Source organism: Panthera tigris, chromosome B3 (assembly GCF_018350195.1).
Source record: "Panthera tigris isolate Pti1 chromosome B3, P.tigris_Pti1_mat1.1, whole genome shotgun sequence".
Lineage (NCBI taxonomy): Eukaryota > Metazoa > Chordata > Mammalia > Carnivora > Felidae > Panthera > Panthera tigris.
Window position 1 is genome coordinate 120018986 of NC_056665.1, and position 22825 is coordinate 120041810.

The 22825-nt window shown below is 41.4% G+C and overlaps 1 protein-coding gene across 14 annotated transcripts in view; it reads left to right on the forward strand.

Moving 5' to 3' along the window:
• TTLL5 (tubulin tyrosine ligase like 5) overlaps nt 1–22825 on the forward strand; it is a 285253-nt gene that overhangs the window by 100361 nt on the left and 162067 nt on the right. For 9 of the 14 annotated variants that reach the window (XR_006218999.1, XM_042990159.1, XM_042990167.1 and 6 more), the window contains 8 exons: nt 1888–2055; nt 2963–3295; nt 7805–7925; nt 10771–10917; nt 12252–12355; nt 15231–15358; nt 17903–17983; nt 18578–18976. Coding sequence is in view for 13 of the 14 variants with exons in the window: in XM_042990159.1 (XP_042846093.1) it covers nt 1888–2055; nt 2963–3295; nt 7805–7925; nt 10771–10917; nt 12252–12355; nt 15231–15358; nt 17903–17983; nt 18578–18976 (1481 nt within the window). In the remaining variant the exon portion in view is untranslated. Of the gene's footprint in view, nt 1–1887; nt 2056–2962; nt 3296–7804; nt 7926–10770; nt 10918–12251; nt 12356–15230; nt 15359–17902; nt 17984–18577; nt 18985–22825 lie in introns of those variants that run through there. The other 5 variants (XM_042990161.1, XM_042990166.1, XM_042990165.1 and 2 more) reach the window with 2 other exon arrangements.

The window sequence follows — 22825 nt, forward strand, 5'->3', positions numbered from 1 at the left end:
TTACTTATAGGGAATTCAGTTGTTTATTTAAAAATATTAATGGGGGCGCCTGGGTGGCTCGGTCGGTTAAGCGTCCGACTTCGGCTCAGGTCATGATCTCGCGGTCCGTGAGTTTGAGCCCCGCGTCAGGCTCTGGGCTGACTGCTCAGAGCCTGGAGCCTGTTTCAGATTCTGTGTCTCCCTCTCTCTCTGCCCCTCCCCTGTTCATGCTCTGTCTCTCTCTGTCTCAAAAATAAATAAACGTTAAAAAAAAAAAAATTAATGGTATGTCGGCTATGTGCTGGGCAGTCTCAGGACCATCTCTGATCCAGTGACTGACACGCAAGCCTGGTCTTTACCCGTATAGAACTATTAATTCTGTTTATCAGATTCATAGTTTCTCCATCGTTCCCTACCTCCATCCCTTGTAATACTTAGAACTTATTGGTCTATTCAGGGTTTCTTAGAAGCTCATAGTTGTTATTTTAAAATGTTAGTTTTGTTTCATTTTCTTTAACTGGCTAAAAATCTGTTTTCACAACTACGTGCGTGTGTGAGGGGGGTGCAGTGTTCAGTTTTTGGGACTATGGTAAGCTGGCTTTGAACTTGGAGCTATTTTTAAAGTTTATTAATTTGCTTCCGGTGTCTGCCCCCATGTGTCAGGACCATCTCTATTCTTGGCTCAATTTCCTGCTCTAGAGAGAAAGATTCTAGAAGATTTACTGTCCAGTTTATCTACTCAGAAATCCCTAAAACACCTAAATAGACCAAAAGACACAGTCTTTCCATCATGCTTAGAGATTGAAAACTCTCAGAGAATTGAGGTCCCTTGACCTCAAAGGGAATACAATTTGAGTTCCAGGGAGTTCAAGAGAGAGAATTCAGAGCCAACCAGTTAGATCTTGCATTCTGAGTATTCAGAGTTAGCTGCCTGGTTTAGACACTGACATGGGCACTTCTTTTCTGACCCAGTGACCAAGATCCCTCTCTGTCTTTGCTGACCTAGTTAGCTCTGCCTGCCCAGTACTTTTCCCGGTCCTTGTTTGGATTGGGCCTGATACCAGTCACTTCCCTAACTTATGATTTATCGTACTTTAATGCCTAATGTAGCTGTTGCCATCCTCTGTCCACCCCATTTCCCGTTCATGACCTGATTGAACTTGGCTTTGTCCACCATCTGCTGCCTTCCCTTGTCTGTGCCTCTGACACTAACTCCTGACCTGTAATCACCAGCTGGAGAGTCCCTACCACCTCCCCCTATCTCCTCCTGTAACTAAGTAGACTCTTAGGGAGGAGAGTTCCTTTTGTTGGAATGTTTGAGACTTGGTGTGCCTCGGGGTCTTGGTAACTTTTGACTGAGACTTTCCCCCATAAGTCTTCGCTCTGGGCTACCATATTCACAGGCTATCAAATGTTCCTCCCCTTGTCTCAACTTCTGCTAAATTTGTGTTTATTAAATAGCGTATACGTTAGAAGAATATTTGTATAAGTCTGAGTAAACTATAATGAGTAACAATAAAACAAACACCTCTAGCCACCACCCAGCTTAAGAATGAAAGCGTTGCCAGTATCTCCCAGTCATCCCTAGGTATAAGGTATTGGGTGGCACTTTATGGTCTTTGCAGTAAACCGTCAGCCAGCCTGACTGAATACTTTAAAAACACTTAAACATTGTTTTCAGATATGTTTTTGTTCAGAATATTTACTAAATTCAGACAGGCCCTTAGGGAAGTTTTAATGTAGATTCCAATTCCAGTATTCCCATTTTTCTGTCAAACTTTTTAGAATTCAGTAGACATACCATGCCCAACCTGTTGTGGTTACAGAATTCTGTCAAGCTTAGCCTTGGAATAAAGGAGAGCTTTCTGAAGGCTGTAGCAACCATATTGTTGTTTTTTTTTTCCATAGACTGGCTGCTGACGGAGCACCGGAATTGAAGGTGGAGAGTATGAACTCCAAGGCCAAACTGCACGCTGCCCTCTATGAGAGGAAGCTCCTGTCTTTGGAGGTGCGGAAACGTCGACGACGGAATGGCAGATTGAGGGCAATGAGGCCAAAATACCCAGGTACCTGCTGGTGAGCTTACGCCAAACTCCACTGTCCGGGTCCTGCCAGGCCCAGTTGATCAGCTTCTTACTTCATACTTAATGAATCAGAACCTTCCTCATCAAATACATTTAATTTTTCTGCGTAGTCTTTTTCTCTGAAACTTAATTTCAAAAGGGTTGGAAGTTTCTAAATCTTCCAGTCTATAGTATTTGTGCTGGGGAATAACTGAAGCACATACGTTTTGGCCCATGGCTAAATACTTGAGATGTAGAGATAGATCAGTAGAAAGAAACACTTTAGCTGAAGTTTAATGGAACCCTGAGCATTGTTGTTCAGGTTTTTCATAATTAGGTGTTAAAGCTGGTTCATCCCTTGACATTGCCAAATCATATAAATATTTTAAACATGAACAAAGAGGAATGTGTCTCTCTCCAAGATGCTCCCATGTCATAGGTCTGTTTGTCATGATTGATGGACTGACTTCCTTCCCCCCACCCGCCCGCCCACTCCTTCCCTCCTTTGTTGAGCACCTGTATCAGGCATGTTGGTCACTAGGGTTTCATTGGTGAATAAAAAAGGTATAGTCCTTGTCCTCACAGACCTTCCAAGTTGGTGAAAGAGAAAGGTAATGAATAAACATAGGATAGAACGATGTTCCCCTGCTCCTTGTGCCCTTCTGGAAACCTCCAACACACTGTAGAGATTACTGTACCCAAGATGTTTGCCTGACGTTGAGAGAGAGCCATTGGTATTATGGTGAGGAACGTGAACCCTAGTGGAGGTCATTGCAGGCTTTTGAAATATGTAAGACTGTAGAGTGGCATGTATGTGCTGTTGATGTTGTGCCTCTTTTGTGGTCTGATTTAGAAATGGGATTTTATTAAAAAGATAAAAGGAAGGTATTGGGAGAGAGGAAAATTTAATCTTTTTTCAGCAACATTAGTGATTCTTCGCATTTAGTGATCACTCAACCAGCTGAAATGAATGTTAAAACCGAGACAGAGAGTGAAGAGGAGGAAGAAGTTGCATTAGACGACGAAGATGAAGAACAGGAGGCTTCCCAGGAGGAGTCTGCAGGGTCCCTCGGAGAAAGTCAAGCCAAATACACCCCCTCACTGACTGTTATGGTAGAAAATTCACCCAAAGAAAATGCCGCGAAAGTTTCTGAATGGAACAATAAAGGTGAACAGTGCTGCAAAATTGAGACTCAGGAGCCAGAGCCTAAATTTAACCTGATGCAGATTCTGCAAGATAACGGCAATCTTAGGTATGTACCTTTTGTAGTTGGAATCGTAAAACCAATGACTTGTATTGTGTACCAGGTCCTGGGCTGATGGCTCTACGGCCATTTTCCTTTTCTGACAGTGGTCCTGGGAAGTAATGACTCTGATTTTGTTATTATTGTTACTAAGGAAGAATGTCATTACTTTTGATGTTGTTTTGAATGTTAATAATTGTCAAGAGGAGTTACTTGTCCAAGGTATAGCGCTGCGATCCATACCCAGGTCTCACTGGCCCAACAAATATTTGTTGGGCTGGAGTGTCAAGTCACTAAAAGCACAGAGTTCAAGCAGCTCACGGTTTTGGGTAGGGATCCTTAAAGAGCGGGGGCGCCAGTATGGACAAAGCGCTCTGTATCTTAAATACAGAAAACAGAGTGACTGATCTTGCCTGGGAGGCCTAGAGAGACATTAGGGAGGTGGCAATATTTGAATCAGGCTTTGGCGGATGAGTAGGATGCCACGAGGGCCGAGAGGTGACAGCTAAGTGCGGAAGTGCCAGGAGAGGAAATAAAGGCAGAGAGATGTGATAGTCTAGTCATTCATTCAGCCCTTCAACAGAAGTTTATCGAGCACCCGCCCTGTGCGGGAATGGGCCAGGCTATGGTAGTGTTACAGTAGAAACCGAGACAGGCTCGTGGGGCTTACGGTCTTGGGGGGTGTACTGACGGTAAACAAAGAAACAAGGTAGTTTCAGGGAGTAAGTAGTGCAATGCAGAAAGAACAGGTTGTAGTGTTAGAGTGTAATTGGGTGGAGGGTTTCTTTAGATTGTCGTGTTCAGGCATGAAGAGGTAACCTTTGAGGTGAGTCCTGAATGATGAGAAGGAGCCAAGTCATGGAGTATCAGGGGGCAGAATGTTCCAGGCAGACAAGCAAGTCTGAAGGCCCTGAAACTGGAATGAGCTTGGCGAGTTTGAGAAACCTGGGTTAGCGTAGTGGAGTTACACGGAGAGAAGTGTGCGGTAAGAGATACGACTAAATAATCGGATGTCGTTTGATCACAAAGGGGTTTAAGAGGAACTGGGACTGTATTTTCTAAACGGATAATTTTTAAGCAGATGAATGCTATGGTCAGACCTTGATTTAGAAAGTAAATTCTAGGTGCATTGTGGGGCAGTGATTGATAAGAGGAGAACTAATGGCAGAAAGGTGAGTTAGGGGCTGTCACAGTAGTCCAGAGCCAGAAAGATGAAGGCCTTGACCAGAGCCACGACTATAGGAATGGAGGGAATGGGGTGGACCGGATGAAATTTGCAGGTTAAAATTGGCAGGGCTTGGTCTCTGTAGATGTAAGAACTCCAGAGAGGCTGGATTTTTCCAAACGTAGCAACTTGGCGATGCCATCAGTCCACATAAGGAGCATAGGAGTTGGTTTCAGGATAAAAATGATGTTTCAGTTGGGGCACGGTGAGGCGGAGGGAGGGCTCTGGGATGAAGTTGCTCAGCGGATAGGTGAAGATATCACTTTGAGGGTAAGAGTTGAACAGGATCGGGCAGTTGATAGTTAAGAACTTCAGAGTGAGTGAACTTGTCCAATTCATTTAGTCCAGCAAGCATAGACTGGAGAAAAGGAGGAGAATTGAGCCCTGGGGAAAACCGGTGTTTAATAGTAAAGAGATAGGAACTAGCAGCTAGAGAGGTAAGCATCAGCGTAGGAGGTGGGAGTGTGGTAGAACTCTCCAGAATGAGAGTTCCAAGCTGTAGCATGCTTCAGACGGCCCGAGAGAGCATGAAGAGTGAGAAGAGACTCCTGCATTTCTGACATAGGGCCAGCCTCTGAGTTGTGAGAAATTACGAGTTGAGAAATAAGAAAGCAAGTGCAAGCTAACTTTTTTAGAGGATTTGGCAATGAAAAGAAGATGAGAACACATCAGAGAGAGTGAGGAGTGAGCTAAGAGAAAAGGATTTTTTTTTTTCCCAACGATGAGGATTCTGAAGCTTATTTATAGACGAGGGGAAGGATTTGATGGTAAGAAGACCAGAGATACAGAAATGGATATATTGATAGAGAAGGGCCCCAAAGGAAGGCAAAAGAGGCCACTGGAGGGGTCTCTCTTCCTGTTAAGTCAGAAAGAAAGCACTATGGGCTGAGTGTAGTAGTTAGAAGTTAAAGAGGAAAGGAGTTTACGTATTTATGCACGATGGCCTTTATTTTCCAAGTTAGAGGGCAGTTCTTATATTGCACGGGTGGCAGGTGACGTCGGGGTTTGGGGAGGTATGCAGATGGAGTTAAGGTTTGGAAGAGTCTGTTAGTTGAGAGCTCACTGAACTGTTGGAAGACCTGGACTCTCTCTTCGCTTTTTAGTGATTCCCAGCTGGCTGTGTGATCATGGCGGCCAGTCAGAGAGCTCCGTGCCTCAGTTTCCTTTTCTTTCAGGCCAAGGTATAAGGTTAGACAAATGTTTTTCGGACTGTGCTTTCTGAGGGGGAAAAAGGATTCCACTGAGTTGAAATAGAACATTTGAAAACCACTGGATTATATTCTGAGGCCCTTTCCAGCAATAACATTCTACTTAGCTGTTGTAGAAATAAATGATTTCTTCATAAATCTTATGGATCTGACTTTCACTGAGTAAACTGTTGTAGTTGCCTGGTGTGTTAATGCAAATGAGTGGTTTTCAGACCCTGTTCCCTGTAGCTACCCATGATTCTGTGGGGCACCTCAGTGGCTACTGAGGGGTCTCAGGGAGGTCGTGGCAAGGATTCGAGACTCCAGGCCCTAGCCTTTAGTTGCGTATTTTTTATACTGAGGATCCATATAAGCTTTTATGGTTTTAAAACCAAGTTTCACTGGTATAAATCATTTCTAGTTTTCATTCTTTCATCTTTTTTGGTATGTTGAAAATGCCTAGCCAACCAGTGTGTCCAAGTATCTTGGGGGCAGTCTCAGAATTAACAACCCAGGGGTCCCTGCAATAAGGTTTATAGAAATGGCAACCTCCACACTTGTTCATTTGATTTGTGGCAATGACTTACAACAAAATAATGATTGAAATCTCAACTTCGAAGTGACATCTCCCTTATCCAACAGACCTTCACGTTTCAGCATTAGAGGAATGATTAATAAAATGAGGTATTCTACTTGGGAGATATGTGAAACATGCCATTTCTACCTCATTAGGTAGCAAGTGAATTTGTGGATGAAAATTAAGAATTTGTTTCATTTGTTTTGTCTTGCAAATAGTTTGTTGTGGAGGTAAATGGTTGAGGGGAAAGTGGTCTCCAGGTGAACAAGAATAGAAGTGTCCTTGTTGAGAAACATTTGAAAATAGAAATTTGTTTTTTCAGAATCATACTGTGCTCCCATAAACTATCCCCATTAGTTAGAAACATGTAGCCTTACTTGTATTTTATGCTTTGGAGATCTTCTATATTAAACTCTCAAGAGCAAATCTGCTTCCAACCTGACTCCCCTCCTCTTCGGTCCCTCCAGCACATACGCAGAGGTTAGACCTAGACCCTGTTAGGATGTCCAGTTTACTCTGGTCAAGTCCTTCATCCTAACTTTGGAGGAACAGTGAATAGAAAGCATTCAGTGATTGCATGTGTGAGGATTGTAAACAAAGTTTGTGCTGGGCCCTAATCTTCGCTGATGTAATTCTGGCTGGAGTGTCAGAAGGCCGATCAGCTGAAGTAACCAAAATCTCTCCTGAAGGAAAACAGATCCGCTACAATTAGCAGCTGAAGTGAAAATCATCAGTGTGTCTCTGGCCTTTCTGTCTTCTAAACCGTAGCTTCAACAGATTTCCTTGTTTCCAGCCTAGACCACCAAGCAGAAATCAGCTGAGTTCTCCAGTGATGTCCCTGAGGTGCTTTTTTTTTTTACTACATGTAAAGATTTTGTTTTCCCACTGAACATCTGGGCTCGTCCCAGCCTGTCAGTTCATCTACGCCAAACTCTGTTGGACCTCACTCATTTGTTCTGGGCTCCAGCCATTCCTGTCTTGTAGTTGAGAAAAGCAGGACTTTAAGATTTGGTCTCAAAAGTTCCTTTGTAGGATTTATCGATTTCCTGCTTTGGAGGCTTTTGCACACCAGAAATATTAGTTGCCATAGCAAAAGCATACTTTCGCACCAACTGATAAGTATATACTTTAGGGCCTCCAAGGCAGGAAAACCTTTCCACATGAATGCAAAAGTTCTTGTGAAGATTCAATACTTTGCCTGCCCATCTCCCCCAGGAAAGTTGTTAAAAAGTTCAGAGATAAGGTGTAAGAATAGGAAACCTGATTTCCTATTCCTGTTTGATTTTTTCCCCTCTGTTAATAATGAGAAAATAAATAGGATTCTCCATCTTTGATTCTGTTAATAGGAAAAAAGAACACCTCATGCACTGTGTAGAAGGAATCTTTATTCAATGACTGCATGATGGACTTCATTTTTTTTAGCCTTCCTAATAGGAGGATCCTCAGAGCCCGCTTTGAATGAGGCAGGTACACATTTGGTAGGCTTAGCATTCTGTCTCGTAATGGTATGTTGTTTTGGATTTCTATAGCAAGGTGCAGGCCCGAAGAGCGTTCTCTGCCTATCTCCAGCATGTTCAGATTCGCCTGATGAAGGACAGTGGAGGTCAAACGTTCAGTGCCAGTTGGGCTGCCAAAGAGGATGAACAGATGGTGAGGCTCTTCTTGTTGGAACCTTTTTACATGCCCTGTTTCTTTTCTTTCCTCCTCCTCCTCCTCCTCCTCCTCCTCCTCCTCCTCCTCCTCCTCCTCTTCTTCTTCTTCTCCTCCTCCTCCTCCTCCTCCTCCTCTTCTCCTCCTCCTCCTCCTCCTCCTCCTCCTCCTCCTCCTCCTCCTCCTTCTCCTTCTCCTTCTCCTTCTCCTTCTCCTTCTCCTTCTCCTTCTCCTTCTCCTTCTTCTTCTTTTTTTCCCCTATTTTTTCCCCCCAAGGGTGAAGAGCATTATATTCTTCCAGTGAAAGAATTGTTCTTCACTATAGTTGATGGATTTCTCTTACTTTAATGTGAACTGGCTCCTTGATCTGGGGCCATGTTCATCACACTGTGTGTTGAGGGCATCAGTTTATTTCATTCTGGAAATGGAAACTGATTGCTCATTACATGTCAGGCCCTGTGCAAAGCCCCCCAAAAGAATAACAACCTAGAGCCCTTTCTCAAGCAACTTCACGTTGTCTGAACTCTTTGATGTAGGCACTGTCATCCCCATTTTGTAGATGCAGAAACAAAGGCCTGGAGCAGGGAGGTAATTTGCCTGTGGTCCCACAGCTTGTGTGTGGTGAGACTGGAACTTGAGCCCTGATGTTACAGTTGTACGTTATTTCGTTTTCTGTCGTTTCTGTGCATCACAAGGCATTCGTTTTGTGTCCTAAGGGGTCACGTTCACTCTGAAAAATCAATGCTTTGTCATAGGCCCTCTAAGAATGTACCATCCTCCATGTTAACTTTATTTCTCTACTAGTTAAAATTTTATAAAATTCTGAGATGACTGGAAACAAACTGTGTCATAATTTTTGCTGTGTGTCAGTCATTTGAACATGCCTAGAATTTAATATTCTAGCAAGGTTTGGTTTTCTTTTTGAATTGGAAGGATCAGGAACGTCACGCTCTTTGGTAAGACCAACGCTTATAGAAGAAGCCATAGCCCTTCTTTGCCTTTTAACCATAGGGATCTGTCACTGCAAAGAGAGCGACTTTTAAGGCTGAGAAGTCTGCATCCTTTGTCCGTCTCGGTGGTGACCCTACCATAATGTTCAGTTCTCCACATACAAGAGGCATGTGATATGCCAGGCTTATTATGAAAACATGATGGATATCCCAGAAAACAACTTGTGAAAGTAAAGTAGCCAATACAGCCCAGAGATAAAACCTTGTGCATTGTGAATAATCCTTCAACTGTCAGTGGAAAATGTTAGCTCTCCTCTTTCCAAGTGGAAAATTGAGCCTGCCTTTTTGAGAGTCAGTTTGTCTGCTCCACTGTGAAAAAATAATATTTTAATATAACAGCTTAAACCACCCTATAGTAGAGATAGCAGAGTAGAACCGTACGATCCAACCCTCTGGTTATCCTTTATGCTGGAGGAAATGAGCACCAAAGGACAATGAACGGAAATCAAATGCAAGGGATAAAAAAATAGCTCAGAAGAGGGTAACCGCTGTAAGTGCTGGCTTGGAATTCACACAGGATTTCAATGGGATTTGTTACAAGAATGCTTAGGATCATCACTGCAAAACCTAATACCAGTTCTGTGTGTTCCTGTGTGAAAGTATATCTAGAGAGCAAACCCTAACCCATTCCCTGATGATTGTGGCGGTGGGTTTGTTGATGAGGAAGGTAGGGGTAGAATTGCTCTGTCTGCTCAGGTGAGGGTTAGAGATTCTTTATCACAGCTCACAGGAGGTGCATTAATAGAAGGTCCCCAAATCTATCATCTTAAGGCAATTTTTTCATGTTGTGGGGGGTGGTGGAGAGGGAAGGAACAATGATCTTTAAGGCCCCTGGTCTCACAAAATGTCCCTTTGAAGCATTTGTGATATTGTGAATGATCTGATTGGTATCTGTTCAGATTTCAAAATCCCTTGCCCCATGCCAAGTGAGATGTGCCCTTTGTCCCCTTTAATGACTTTCCCCTGTGCACTAACCCCCAGGCAGCCCCCTTCGTCTTGGGAAAGGAAAAAAGAAGCCATCACCTCTCAAGCATAGAGTAGCTGTTCTTTCTTTTTCTTTAGCACTAAACTTTTGAAATTGTGGTTTCTGTTCTTCATTACCCATGCACTTCTTAGCCTCTTCCTTCTATTCCCTTTCCTCTACTGGAAGCATTGTCTTGAAATCATCTCACAATGGCCGGATCCTGGGCCTTGTCTTGGCCTTGGTCCTTTTCAGCACCAGCCTCTTGGAAGCTTTTGACAGGGGCTTTTAACCCCCTTGACCTCCATGACACTATTTTCTCCTTGTTTTGTTTTGTTTGTTTGTTTGTTTGTTTGTTTGTAAATGTCTGGTGTTTCTACCATGGGGTTTTTTGCTTTCGTTTCTGATTCTTCCTCCTCTTTCCTATGAATATTTCTGTTCTTTCTCTTCCGTCTCACCTTTGATGATTTCATCTGCTCCCATGGTTTTAATTTCCGCTGTCCGTGAAAGCTACTTTCCCTTAAGCTTAAGCTTTCTCTGATCGCCCTGGTAGAAGTGGTATCTACACTTTGAATTATGATAGTACTATTTGCATGTGGGTTGTGATACTTCTGCGGTTACTTCTTTAATACGTAGTTAATTTGTATACGTATTTATTTTGCCTTTCTGATTGCCAGCTTTTTGAGGGGAGAGAGTAAGTTTCTTTTGCTTTGTCTTTCTGTATCCTTACTGTACCTAATGTTTTTGCTCTGGGTCTTTTTTGTTGAAATGTATAGTATACCTCTTCTCGTATCTCTGTTGGGCAAATCCTTCATACCTTATCTTCTGTTGCTTCCCATAATCCCTGCTTTCTTTCCCTCACGACTCTTAATAGGAGCTAGTGGTTCGCTTCCTTAAACGAGCATCAAGTAACCTCCAGCACTCAATGAGGATGGTATTACCCAGTCGACGATTGGCACTTCTGGAACGCAGAAGAATCTTGGCCCACCAACTGGGTGACTTTATTCTTGTGTACAACAAGGTAGGTGGTTCATCTGTTACTTGTGTGTGTTAGATTGCCACGCACTGTTAGCAAAGGCTAGAAGCCACTGTCCAGCTGGGTGGAGAGGTCCTTCTCTTTTCTATCATCGTCATCTTGTGTGTAACTGTTACAGGGAGCTAGACCTTGCTCCTTAACTCAGCTGATCTGAAAAGCTGCTCATTACTTCTGAAAGCCCAGTGGCCATAGTTAACGCTTATCAAAAGGCAAATTCCCAGGGCGCCTGGGTGGCTTAGTCGATTAAGTCCCCAACTCCTGGTTTTGGCTCACTCATGGTCTCACGGTTCATGAGTTTGAGCACTTCATCAGGCTCTGTGTTGACAGTGTGGTCAGACAGATTCTCCGACTCCCTCTCTGCCCTCCCCTGTTTGCGCTCGCTCTCTCTCTCTCTCTCCCCCTCAAAAATAAATAAATAAACATTTTTTTAAAAAAGGCAAATTCCCTTTGAGGGTTGTGTATCTGAGATGAATCACAGGCTATGTGAATTTGCATTGTCATTATGCCTGTAGATAGTGGTAAATAGACGGTTTGAGAGCAAATGAACTGTGGATTTAATAGAATGACATAATCTTCTTTCCTGAGAGAGTTATACTTTGCTCTTGAGAACATTGTAGACAGTGATATCATTTTACAACCAAGACCAGGAAATATACTATTCAGTTAGAATATTTTACAAAGCATCTGATATCCAAGGGTCTTAGAATGCTTTGGAAATATCAGTATTTGGGAGAAAAACGTATGGTCATTTTGCAAAAGGGAAAACGGAGGCCTGGAAATTTAAGTGATGCTAGTATAGATGTGTGGAATGGTTAGTAGAATAGCAATATAAAAAAATCCATGGCTGCAATTTACTCCAGATCTGTTGAGAATTTTGGTATGTCTTATATAAGTGAAGAATTTACACAGTTTGGATGCTGGTATAGGAGTAGGTTCCAAGACCGATCTTTCCTTTCCCTAATTGTAACAAAATGCAGCATCTCTGTGGTCATACCGGTGAAGCTACAAGTGTGAGCACAGATGTTACTAAGCTGCTATGAAAAGTTCTTCCCTGAAGGGGCTTTGTGGGCAGAAAGCAAAAAGATGATAAGGATTTACATTTACTCTGCAACCTTTATTTGGGAATTCCAAAATGTTTTATGAAACAGTGGCAGAGAGTAATATATCAAATGTATAGGTGGCAAAAGTACCTGGAGGGATTATGTCTTTACTGTAAAGACAAATTAACCCAATGGTAATGAAAGCAGATGATGAAGTGTGCACTTATCAGGAGTCAGTTTTATCTTACTGTTTTCCTTTGTGGGTTGGGGACTGGGTAGGAAACAGAACAGATGGCTGAAAAGAAATCAAAGAAGAAACTTGAGGAAGAGGAGGAAGATGGGGTGAACACAGAAAACTTTCAGGAGTTCATCAGACAAGCAAGGTAGAAGATCCTCTTTACTAAGAAAAACTATCTTATTCTCTCTTCCATACTGCCCCATATCAGTTCTCAATATTTCCTTGTTTCTAACGTAGGAATGTGAGTAAAATCCCTCTCAGGATGAAAGAAAGCATTTCATAGGCTTGGCCTCTCCATATCTCAGCCAATCATGTTGTTGTCCTCATGGTTTCAGTTATCAAAACACTGCTGCTAGGTATCTGGGCTGTATTTCTAGACAGCCTTCAAAGTACACACCACTTGAAGTGCTGAGAGAGAGCCCTTTGGAAAGTTGAAGTCAGAGGCTTCCAGTGTCGACTGAATCTGAATTTATCCCTGACCTACTGATGCCGTGGTGATGACCAAATTTTGCCTATGTTGAGTGGGTTGAGGAATTGGCAGTTTCTCAACACCGTGAGGGTTACACCTAATTTGTACAAAATAGAACCAGTCCTCCATGCGTAGATTTGGCTTTGAGGATTGAAAATCTCAGCATTCGGCTCTATCGTGATACAAATCAGTCAGGCCATTTTGTCCATTTACAATATGTTTCCAAAGGAAAAGGTGACAAAACATTTCATTTAAAATTTTGTGAGACTCCTACTGGGGGAACTTTTTCCAAAACAGAAAGTCATACAAAACCACTCAAATAAAGGATAAAACATCTGTGTGACCCTGTTCGTCTTCAACCATCAAAGTCACTGTGGAGTGAAAAGCAGGAGAAAGTCCATTCTTTGTTGGTTTATAAAGCTAAATCAGGTGGTGGTTTATCAGTCACCAGCACAATCTGATCTGTGTAATACCTTGTACAGACCTAAGTATAGCCTCACTATCTTGTGCTTAAACACACAGCAAACAAATCTATCATTTTGTAGGAGTTCAAAACTGTCATGTTATTTTGCTGACATTCTTGAGTCTTGAGTTACATGATTGATAATAAAGTTATAGAAACAAAGCAAGACATGGTTTCTCACATCAGCGTGATAAAAACAGGAAAGAACACAAATGAGGTTATGTTCAGAAAACGGCTCTACATTTAAAGTTAAAAAATTAGGGGCGCCTGGGTGGCTCAGTCAGTTGAGTGTCCGACTTCAGCTCGGGTCATGATCTCACGGCTTGTGAGTTCGAGCCCCGTGTCAGGCTCTGTGCTGACAGGTCAGAGCCTGGAGCCTGCTTCGGATTCTGTGTCTCCCTCTCTCTCTGCCCCTCCCCTGCTCATGCCCTGTCTCTCTCTCTCTCTCTTTCTCTCTCTCTCTCTCTCTTAAAAAAAAATAAAAATAAAACATTCAAAAAAAATTAAAAAAAAACAAAGTTAAAAGATTAGTATTTAGTTCCTCTTTAGGATCTTCAAGATCCCTACAATGTAAAAAAAAGAAAAGCCACCTTTTTTGAAAAGAGACATGTATCCCCCTACCAGGCCTAACTGTTTGCTGGAAATGAATTATATATACTAAAACTAGTGATACAGAGTTAGAGGTAAAATATGCTGGAACATATTTGTTAACTGTCATCGCACATTAAATGTCGATTTTTGGAAACATGTTCAGTCATCAGTTTTTTATTATGTTTGGGGTGGTACATGGATACCTTTGTCAAGGTTGATAAATCCAGATACCTGCAGGAGTCAGGCAAGGAAACATAAATTATGAAGTGAGCAAAGGGTAAGAGAGGCGATATTAAGCAGTTTGTGTTTTGATCAGCCTTAACCTGCCCCTTCCCCTTCCCCTTCCCCTTCCCCTTTCTGTGAAGGGCCAAAGAAAGCACATGGACATACAGAGGCATTCGCCCCATTTGTAACTTCAGCGGTAGATCTGTCATAGTTACTGAGGTACTTGCCTTGTGGCCCTTCACCTTCTCCACTTTGAGACCTTGGGGTTTACTCTGAGATTCGTAGAAATGGGTTCCTAGGTTTCCTAGGTCATTACAATGTATTCTGAAGATGGGATATAGGTTCCTTGTGATAATGCTGGAATAGTTTGCCTATTTAAAGACCACTTATCTGGAACATAGCCAGGCTCCAGGAAAAAAATACAAAGGGCCGTTGAGAAGCTGCCACAGGTGTTAAAAATCCACGTCTAATATGTTTACTGGGAGAATCCCGTGGGCCCTCATCAAATTCCTTATACTTTCCATTTTGTGGATGTTCATAAAGGACAGGTAATTTCAATATTTGAAGTGACCTAGAACCATGTACTTCAGTTTCCTTCACGGACTAGATGGTTAGGGAACTCTTCCATGGTTATGCTGGTAGGTCTTATTTCTGACATAGATAATTAAAATGACAAGTGACTCCTTTAGTGAATACACTTCAGTTATCTGGAAGTGCGGTGGGCAAACCGTGAAGGACCAGATAATATTTCAGGCTTTGTGGGATATATGTGGTCATTATAGCAGTCTTCTTTAAAAATATAAAAACATTTTTAGTGAGGAACCGTACAAAAACAGGTTGCTCCTCGGGTTTGACCCCCCCTGTTGTTTGTAGTGTGTAGTTTGTTGACCTCTGATAGAGAACATGGCTGCCAGTAGAACCTTCTGTGTTGTAGCTACTGAGTATGTGAAATGCAGCTGGTCTGAGAAGAATTTTTCAATGTACTTACTTTTAATTCATTTAAATTTAAATAGTCCTATATGCCTAGTGGCTACCATATTGGACGGCGCGTCTAGAAAATTCACTTTGGAATGAATAAAGCCTTATCATGCTTTAAATTTTTTAGATTGCTTTGTTTGTATTCTGATTTAACCATCTATTAATAGGGAGTTTTCTGCTCATACTTATTATTTTCCCCTTCTCCAGCTGACTCCCATTTCCATAATAAAATCTGGTGGAAAGATTTTCCAGAAGAGCTTCCTGTTCTGACCATACTTTCTCTCCTCATTTCAGTGAGGCTGAGCTGGAGGAGGTGTTGACTTTTTATACCCAAAAAAACAAGTCTGCAAGTGTCTTCCTGGGGACTCACTCAAAAAGTTCTAAAAACAGCAACAGTTATTCTGATAGCAGGGCAAAGGGTGGTAAGTATGATGGTTAATTAATGAAAAATAAGAAGAATGAGTGAAAAAATGAGATCTGCAAAGGAGAGCCAAGAATAATGTGCTGCCTAAACACTGACAGACTCCAAGATGGTGAAATTTTGCAGTGTGGGAATGGGGGGTGAGGAGGCATTGCATTTTTGTCCTCAAAGCAGAAGAGGGACCTGGTCTGATTTTTTTTTTTTTTTCATGAAAATTAACAGCAGAGAGCTTTTCAAGACAAACTTCTAATAATTGCTAACATTTAGTGAGCGCTCATATTACTATAATCTGTTGGATGTGATCTGACTTTTATTTTCAAAAAACCATTATGGAGTGGGTGCTATTTTTCAACTTCTTGACAAATGAGAAAACAGAAGCTGAAAGAGACTGCGTAACTTGCTTAAAGGTACCTTTTACGGTGCAGTGGGACAAGAATTTGAACTTTCGTCTGCCCAGCTGAAAGCTTGTGCTCTTAATCTGCTCTTCTGTCTTTCCTAATGGTTATTTCCCACTCTTGTTACACTTTTTGCTTCCTCTAGCTCATCAGCAATGGCATTTGAGATAGAAGAATTTTTTGTCGTGTGCGACTGTTCTGTACCTGGTGGGATGTCTAATAACCTTAATCCCACATCCTAAATGCTATTGGCTTTCTTCAGTCACTGTGATAACCCAGAATGTTCCCATCCATTTCTAAAAGAGCTCACTGCTAGGGAATTCCATGATTGGGGATTTTGGAATTAATGTGGACCGAACTATCTAGCTCGTGTCATGTGATAAAGAAAAAAAAAATAGCAATGATGTTCTGTTATAAATAAAGCTCTACACCTTAAAGTAAGATCCATTTAAAATCTAGATGGAAATGTAAGACGAAGGAAATCTACACCAATTCCTGTCAGTGCTAAGCACTAGGTTAAAAGACAGAGACTCGTTCCCTGCTGTTAAGACTACCACAGTCTGCGGTGGAAATAGCCGGGATAATCGGTCATTTCTAATGTAGAGTGAGTGTTCCCAAAGAAACAGTGTTAATGTTTTAAAAACTATTTTGGTTCAGAGGCTAGTCTGCAAAAGCCTATTTATATTGAGCTCACTGTATAATGGAACGGTATTTCTAGAAGTCCCCAGCCCAGCCCTCTTCTTTGAGCTTTCCTAGCTTATCTAAGTTCTAAAGCTAGTTTACTCATCTGTTCCTCATTCCTTCTACACATTTTTCCCGACCACCTGCTGTGTGTCGGACATTGTGATAGTTGCTAGGTGTCTGTCCAGTGATCAGACTGCCATGGTACGTTGACTTCATAAGGTTTATTGTCTAGTGGATGGAGTTGGGTGAGTACATGTAGGAAGAAGGCTGGTGGAAGCTTTGAAAAGCTCCTCCTAGAACAATGTTGAGAAAGGGAGCCTGAAGAGACCGAGGAGTGCTTGTAACGAGTTGGGGTAGAGAAAAGTGTGTTAACCTGGGGAGCTGAGGGCCTACACTGGCATTCAGTAGTCACTTCTCCCCTGACAGTAGTGCGGAAGCCCTAACAGCATGTTCTCAATGGTGTCTGTTTGTACAAATGGGCCCCTGGAAATTCTGGGGTTCATGTGTTAAGGACTGTCTCTACATAAGGAGATCTGTCCCTATCAAGAATAACGAGAGAGGCAGTAGGAAGGCCTCCATCAAGGAAACAACATGATGACATCTGATAGTATCCAGACTGATTACAAACATGAGCAAACACACGTGTGACAGTGTTACCGCTGCTGGTGGTGATAGGCAGCAAATAATTCATATGTCCTTATTCTTTCATTCTGAAAGATGATCTGCAAAATGGCCTCTCTTAAGCTTTTATATGAATTAGCCCTTGAGAAAGATTTTGGAATATTTCCCCAAGTATATGGTTAGCCCCAGCTGTCCTGTTTCAAAATTCTATGGTAGAAAAAAAAAAAAGGTTTATTAGAGTGGAGATTTATTTTATTAGAGCGATTTTGTCATTGAATATACTGATCACCCTATCTCAGGTGAGCTCACTCAGCTTGCTCAAGTAAAACCAAGGAGTTTTCTTTAAGGTACAGAGCTATTGTAGTTTCCAGGTATCATGCCCACGGATACGGGGGCTGTTCTTTCTGTCTCTTGGTAGTTGCCCTGCTCCGTATGTATGAGGACTTCTTTGCTCCAGTGCGTACCGCCAGCCAGCTTGGTTTCTTAGTTTCCCTAGTTTGAATTCCTGGCAGAGGCATCTGACTGCTCATACCTTCCCCGCCCCCTCCGCCTCCCCCCACCTCCCGCCCGCCCCCCCCCCCCCCCCAAGGCATGTCCTAGCTTGTTAGCATCCAAGGATGGCTGCCCTGGTATCTTTCCCTGGTTTGGTTAGCTGGAGCTTGGGGTTGGGGATGGTTGGGAATCTTTTGGTCGGTTGCCCCCTCAGCAGGACTATGGATGTGGCCGGCTTTGGGAAAGTGTGGCGACATGTGCAGTTTTCCCTGGGATTGATTATTTAGTTGTGTTATATTTCGGAAACACAGTTATATAGAAAGCATTTGATCAGGATTTATTTTCTGTTTCAGATCACCATGAGACAATGGAAGAAGTGAAAATAAAGCAACCCAAACAGCAGGCAACAGAAATTCACTCTGATAAATTATCTCGTGAGTGACTTCAAACCTACATAGATTTGCCGCTCTCTGATCAATCCCTAAAAGAGGAGAAAAAGAGTCGTCAGATAGCTAATGAGGCTAAAGCATGAGGCATTACCCCACAGAAGTTCTTTTGTGCGTTCTTTCTCTTCCATTAGAATGTCCTCGTATTTATTGATAGCCCGTTTTCCTTCTGAAGAACTTTTCATTTTCTTAATGTTTAGAAATTCGGAGCACTCCCTCCCCGCCCGCACCCCCCTCCCCGCCCCTGAAGGGTGAAAAGCAGAGGGAGAGGAGTTAGCTGTCACTACCAGAAACTTTGTCCTAATGCCCTAGCATGTGCAAAATGCCTGCTCTGGTTGATGGAGGCGGTCTCGACTCCAGCTTTTCGAAAGGACTAAAAATAAACTGTTTCTGTTGCCAGGTTGTCTCAGTAGGCAAAATTCACTAAGTTCATGATGAACACTCATTAAAGTCTCTATCTTTCATGATTTCTGTTTCACACTAAGATTATTCTGATGTTTAAAAATGCTTACTTCATGTTGTATAGAGGTTATGTCAGTTTTTCCTAAAATTATCTGTTTTGTTTTGTTTTTGTTTTAATAGGATTTACCACTTCAGCAGAACAAGAGGCTAAATTAGTCTATACCAATTCTTCCTCTGCTTCTTTCTCTGGTCCTGCTGCTACTCTTCTGCAGAAAATTCCCAATACCCACTTGTCATGTATTGTTACAACTTCTGACCTCTCACCGGGGCCCGGCCATCATTCTTTATGTCAGATTCCTCCAGCTATCCCCAGCATGTCTCACCAGCCAACAATTGTACTGAGCACAGTCCCTGACAATGCTTCTCCCTTCGTGCATCCTGGGACACAGAACGTACCAAGCCCGGCTGGCCTGCCCCGCTGTCGATCAGGCAGTTACACCATTGGCCCCTTTTCCTCTTTCCAAAGTGCTGCACACATCTATAGCCAGAAACTGTCTCGTCCCTCTTCAGCAAAGGCAGGTGAGTGAGAAAATGAAAGGCAGCGTGCAATGTTAGCTCCTCCCCAGCCCCAATAAGGAAAAACAACAAAAACAAAAACAACGCATTCTCTTCCCTTTGCCTTTCAAAAGACACACACACTGTTCTGATGAGACTGAGGAAGTCTTGCATTTGGTCCAGTAGTGTTCATTCAGATAAAAAATGAAACAGGGCTTCTTTGAGGTGCTGGGGATACAGAGATGAATAAGACTGTTCTATATAGCAGCAGCTTATAGTCTAGTCAGGAGATTTTCCATCCCAGATCATCATAGACCTGCAAGTGTGCTATATGCATTCTTTCTGATTCAGGTAGTTATGTTTCAGTGTATTAAAATTTTTTTAACATTTATTGATTATCAAGAGACAGAGAGAGACAGAGCATGAGCATGGGAGGGGCAGAGAGAGGGGGAGACAGAATTTGAAGCAGGCTCCGGGCTCTGAGCTGTCAGCACAGAGCCTGACGCAGGGCTCGAACTCACGAACTGCCAGATCATGACCTAAGTCAAAGTCGGATGCTTAACCAACTGAGCCACCCAGGCACCCCTTTTCAGTGTATTTAAAGTCAAGTGTGACCGGAATAAAATAACCAAAGAATTCTTAAAATAAGGTATCTAACTCTAAATGAAGTAGGTAGACTCATATTACCAGTCAAGTTTTCCCCCCATTTTTAATTATAGTTTCATTGAGATATAATTCATATACTATAAAATTCACCACTTGAAAGTGTGCAACTCAGTGGTTTTTAGTATATTTACATAGTTGTGCAGCCAACACCACTGTCTTGTTTTAGAACATTTTCATTATCCCCAAAGAGATCCCCTACCTATTTGCAGTCTCTGCCCGTTTCCTCCTCCCCCCAGCCCTGGCAACCACTGAACTACTTTCTGTCTCTATGGATTTGCCTATTCTGGGCATTTTATAGAAGTGGAATTGTACAGTTAGTGGTGTTTTGTGAATGGCTTATTTCACTTATAATGTTTTCAGGGTTCATTCACGTTGTAGCATGTATCAATACTTCGTTGCTTTGTAGAAATGTAGGCTGAAGAGTATTCCATCAGGCGGATATACCTTACCTTGTTCATTTATTTATCAGTTGATGGGCGTCTGGGTTGTTTTCCCATATGGGCTATTATGAATATTGCTGCTGTGAAGGTTTGTGTACAAGTTTTTGTGTGAACCCATGTTTTCATTTCTCTTGGGTGTGTAGTGGAATCACTGGGTCATACAGTGACTTTATGCTTCCTTTTATTGAGGAACTACCAAACTTTTCAAAGTGACTACACCATCTTGCTGCCAGCAGTGCAGGAAAGTTCCAATTTCTCCCCCTCCTTGCTATCACTAAAACTATTGTCTGTCTTTTTTGCCCCACTATTCTAGTTGGTTTGAAGTAAGTAGTGTCTCATATTTATGGTTATCATTTGCATTTCCCTAATGACTAATGACGTGATGATGAACATCTTTTCATGGGCCTATGGGCCATCAGTATTCTTTGGATAACTAACTATTCAAATTCTTTGCCCATTTTTAAATTGGGGCATTTGTTTTTTATTGTTATGTTCTTTATGTATTCTGGATACAAGTCCTTTGTCAGATACATGGTTTTGAAATATTTTCTCCCATTCTGTTGGTCATCCTTTCATTGTTTTGAAGCACAAAAGTTTTTAATTTTGATGAAGTCTAATACACCTATTTTTCTTTTGTGCTTATGTTTTGGTATCATATCTGAAAAACTATTGCCTAAACTAAGGTCACAAAGTTTTATATGTATGGTTTTTTTCTAAGAATTTTATAGTTTAGACTCTTTCATTTAGGTCTTTTTTCATTTAGGTTTTCTTTAATTTTTGTGTATGATGCAGCATAAGGGTCTAACTGTATTCTTTTGCATATGTACATTCAGTTGTCCCAGCACCGTTTGTTGAAACAGAGTGTTATTTCCCTTTGAATTGCCTTGACACATTTAATAGTAAATGTAAGGGTTTCTCTCTGGTGTCCCAGTTCTATTACACTGCTCTATATGTCTGTCTTATGCCAGTACCAGATTGCCTTGTTTATGTAGCATTGTAGTCAGTTTTGAAATCAACAAGAGTGATTCTTCCAACTTTGTTGCTTTCTTCCATATTGTTTAGACTATTCTGGATCCCTTGCATTTTCATGTGAACTTTAGGATCAGCTTGTCAATTTCTGCAAAAATAAGCAGATGGGATTTGGATAGGATTGTGTTGAATCTGTAGATTAGTTTGGGAAATACCTTACTATTGGTCAAGTTTTTAAACACTTTAGTAATATCCATGTTAATATGAGTTACAGCTAAGCTATGTTTTGCAAGTAGTCAATTTGTATTTCTTAATTAGTGTCTGATTTCAAATGAAATGGATATTGTAATATGCAGCTTGAATCAGAGATTAAATGTCTACTTTACTAAGTCATAATTATGAATATATGCATGTATGTGTGTCTGTGCTAATTCTGAGTGGTTATTCTTGTGATTTAATCTTCTAAGATCAATAATAATAGTAATAATAATGTCTGGTTTGAACTTTTTTCTCCAATTTGAGAGAAATTCAGCAAAATTAGTGTCTCCAGTACTCTGTATTATCAAAACTTAAAAAAAAAAACCAAACAAAAAAACCTTCCTTTTTTACACTTTTCCCAGAGAGGGATAGGGAACAGAAGGAGCTAGTCAGTTCAAAAATATTTTTCAATTTCTGTTGTGATTTATACTTTGACTCATGGATTGTTTATAAGTATATTGTTTAATTTTCAGATAGTTGGCATTCTCTACTTCTTGTAATTGGCTTTTAGCTTATTTCCACAGTGGTCAGAGAACATTCTGAATGGCTTAAAGTAGTAGTAGACAACAATATAGTAAATGACAATAACAGCCTGGAAGTGATTCGAGTTACATTTTTCTGTGGTTATTGAATAGTTTGGGAATGAGATTAAGACATTATTTAACTTTAGTCTTTTTAAAGATAAATATACAGTATGAAATTTCAAAGGTCACCACTAAAAGAGTAAAACTATGGAAATTCTAAACCTATGGGAAGAAGAAAAATGGATTGAGCAAGCAGCTTAGAAAAAGCAAGAGAAATGAAACTTAAAAGATGGTAAACCAAGTCCCAATATGTCAAGAATCAAATAAATATAAATGGGTTGGACTTGTTAGAAGAGTTAGAAGAGAAAATATTGAATTTTCTAAAAATCCAACTATATTCTGTTTACCAGAAAGATACACTTAAAGATAAGAAGAACAAGGAATGGTTGAAAGTAAAAGGATGAACAAAATGCCATGTAAATACCAACCAGAAGAAACGTGGTGTAGCTATATTATATGTGCTAAAATAGACTTTAAGATAAAAATTTTCTTGGGGCACCTGGGTGTCTCAGTCGGTTAAGCATCTGACTCTTGATTTCGGCTCAGATCATGATCTCATGGTTTGTGAGTTTGAGCCCCATGACGGGCTCTGCACTGACAGCACGGAGCCTGCTTGGGAATCTCCCTCTCCCCTCTTTCTGCCTCTCTCCCAAAAGAAGCATTTTATTTTATATTATTTTATTTTTTAAATGTTTATTTTTGAGAGAGAAAAAGAGAGACAGAGCACGAGCAGGGGAGGGGCAGAGAGAGAGGGAGACACAGAATCGGAAGCAGGCTCCAGGCTCCCAGCTGTCAGCACAGAGACTAACGTGGGGCTCGAGCTCACAAAAGGCGAGTCATGACCTGCGCTGAAGTTAGTCGCTTAACCGACTGAGCCACCAAGGCGCCCTTCAAAATAAACATTTTTAAAAAAGATACACAATTTTCTTATAGATACAGAGAGTAGTTACATAAGA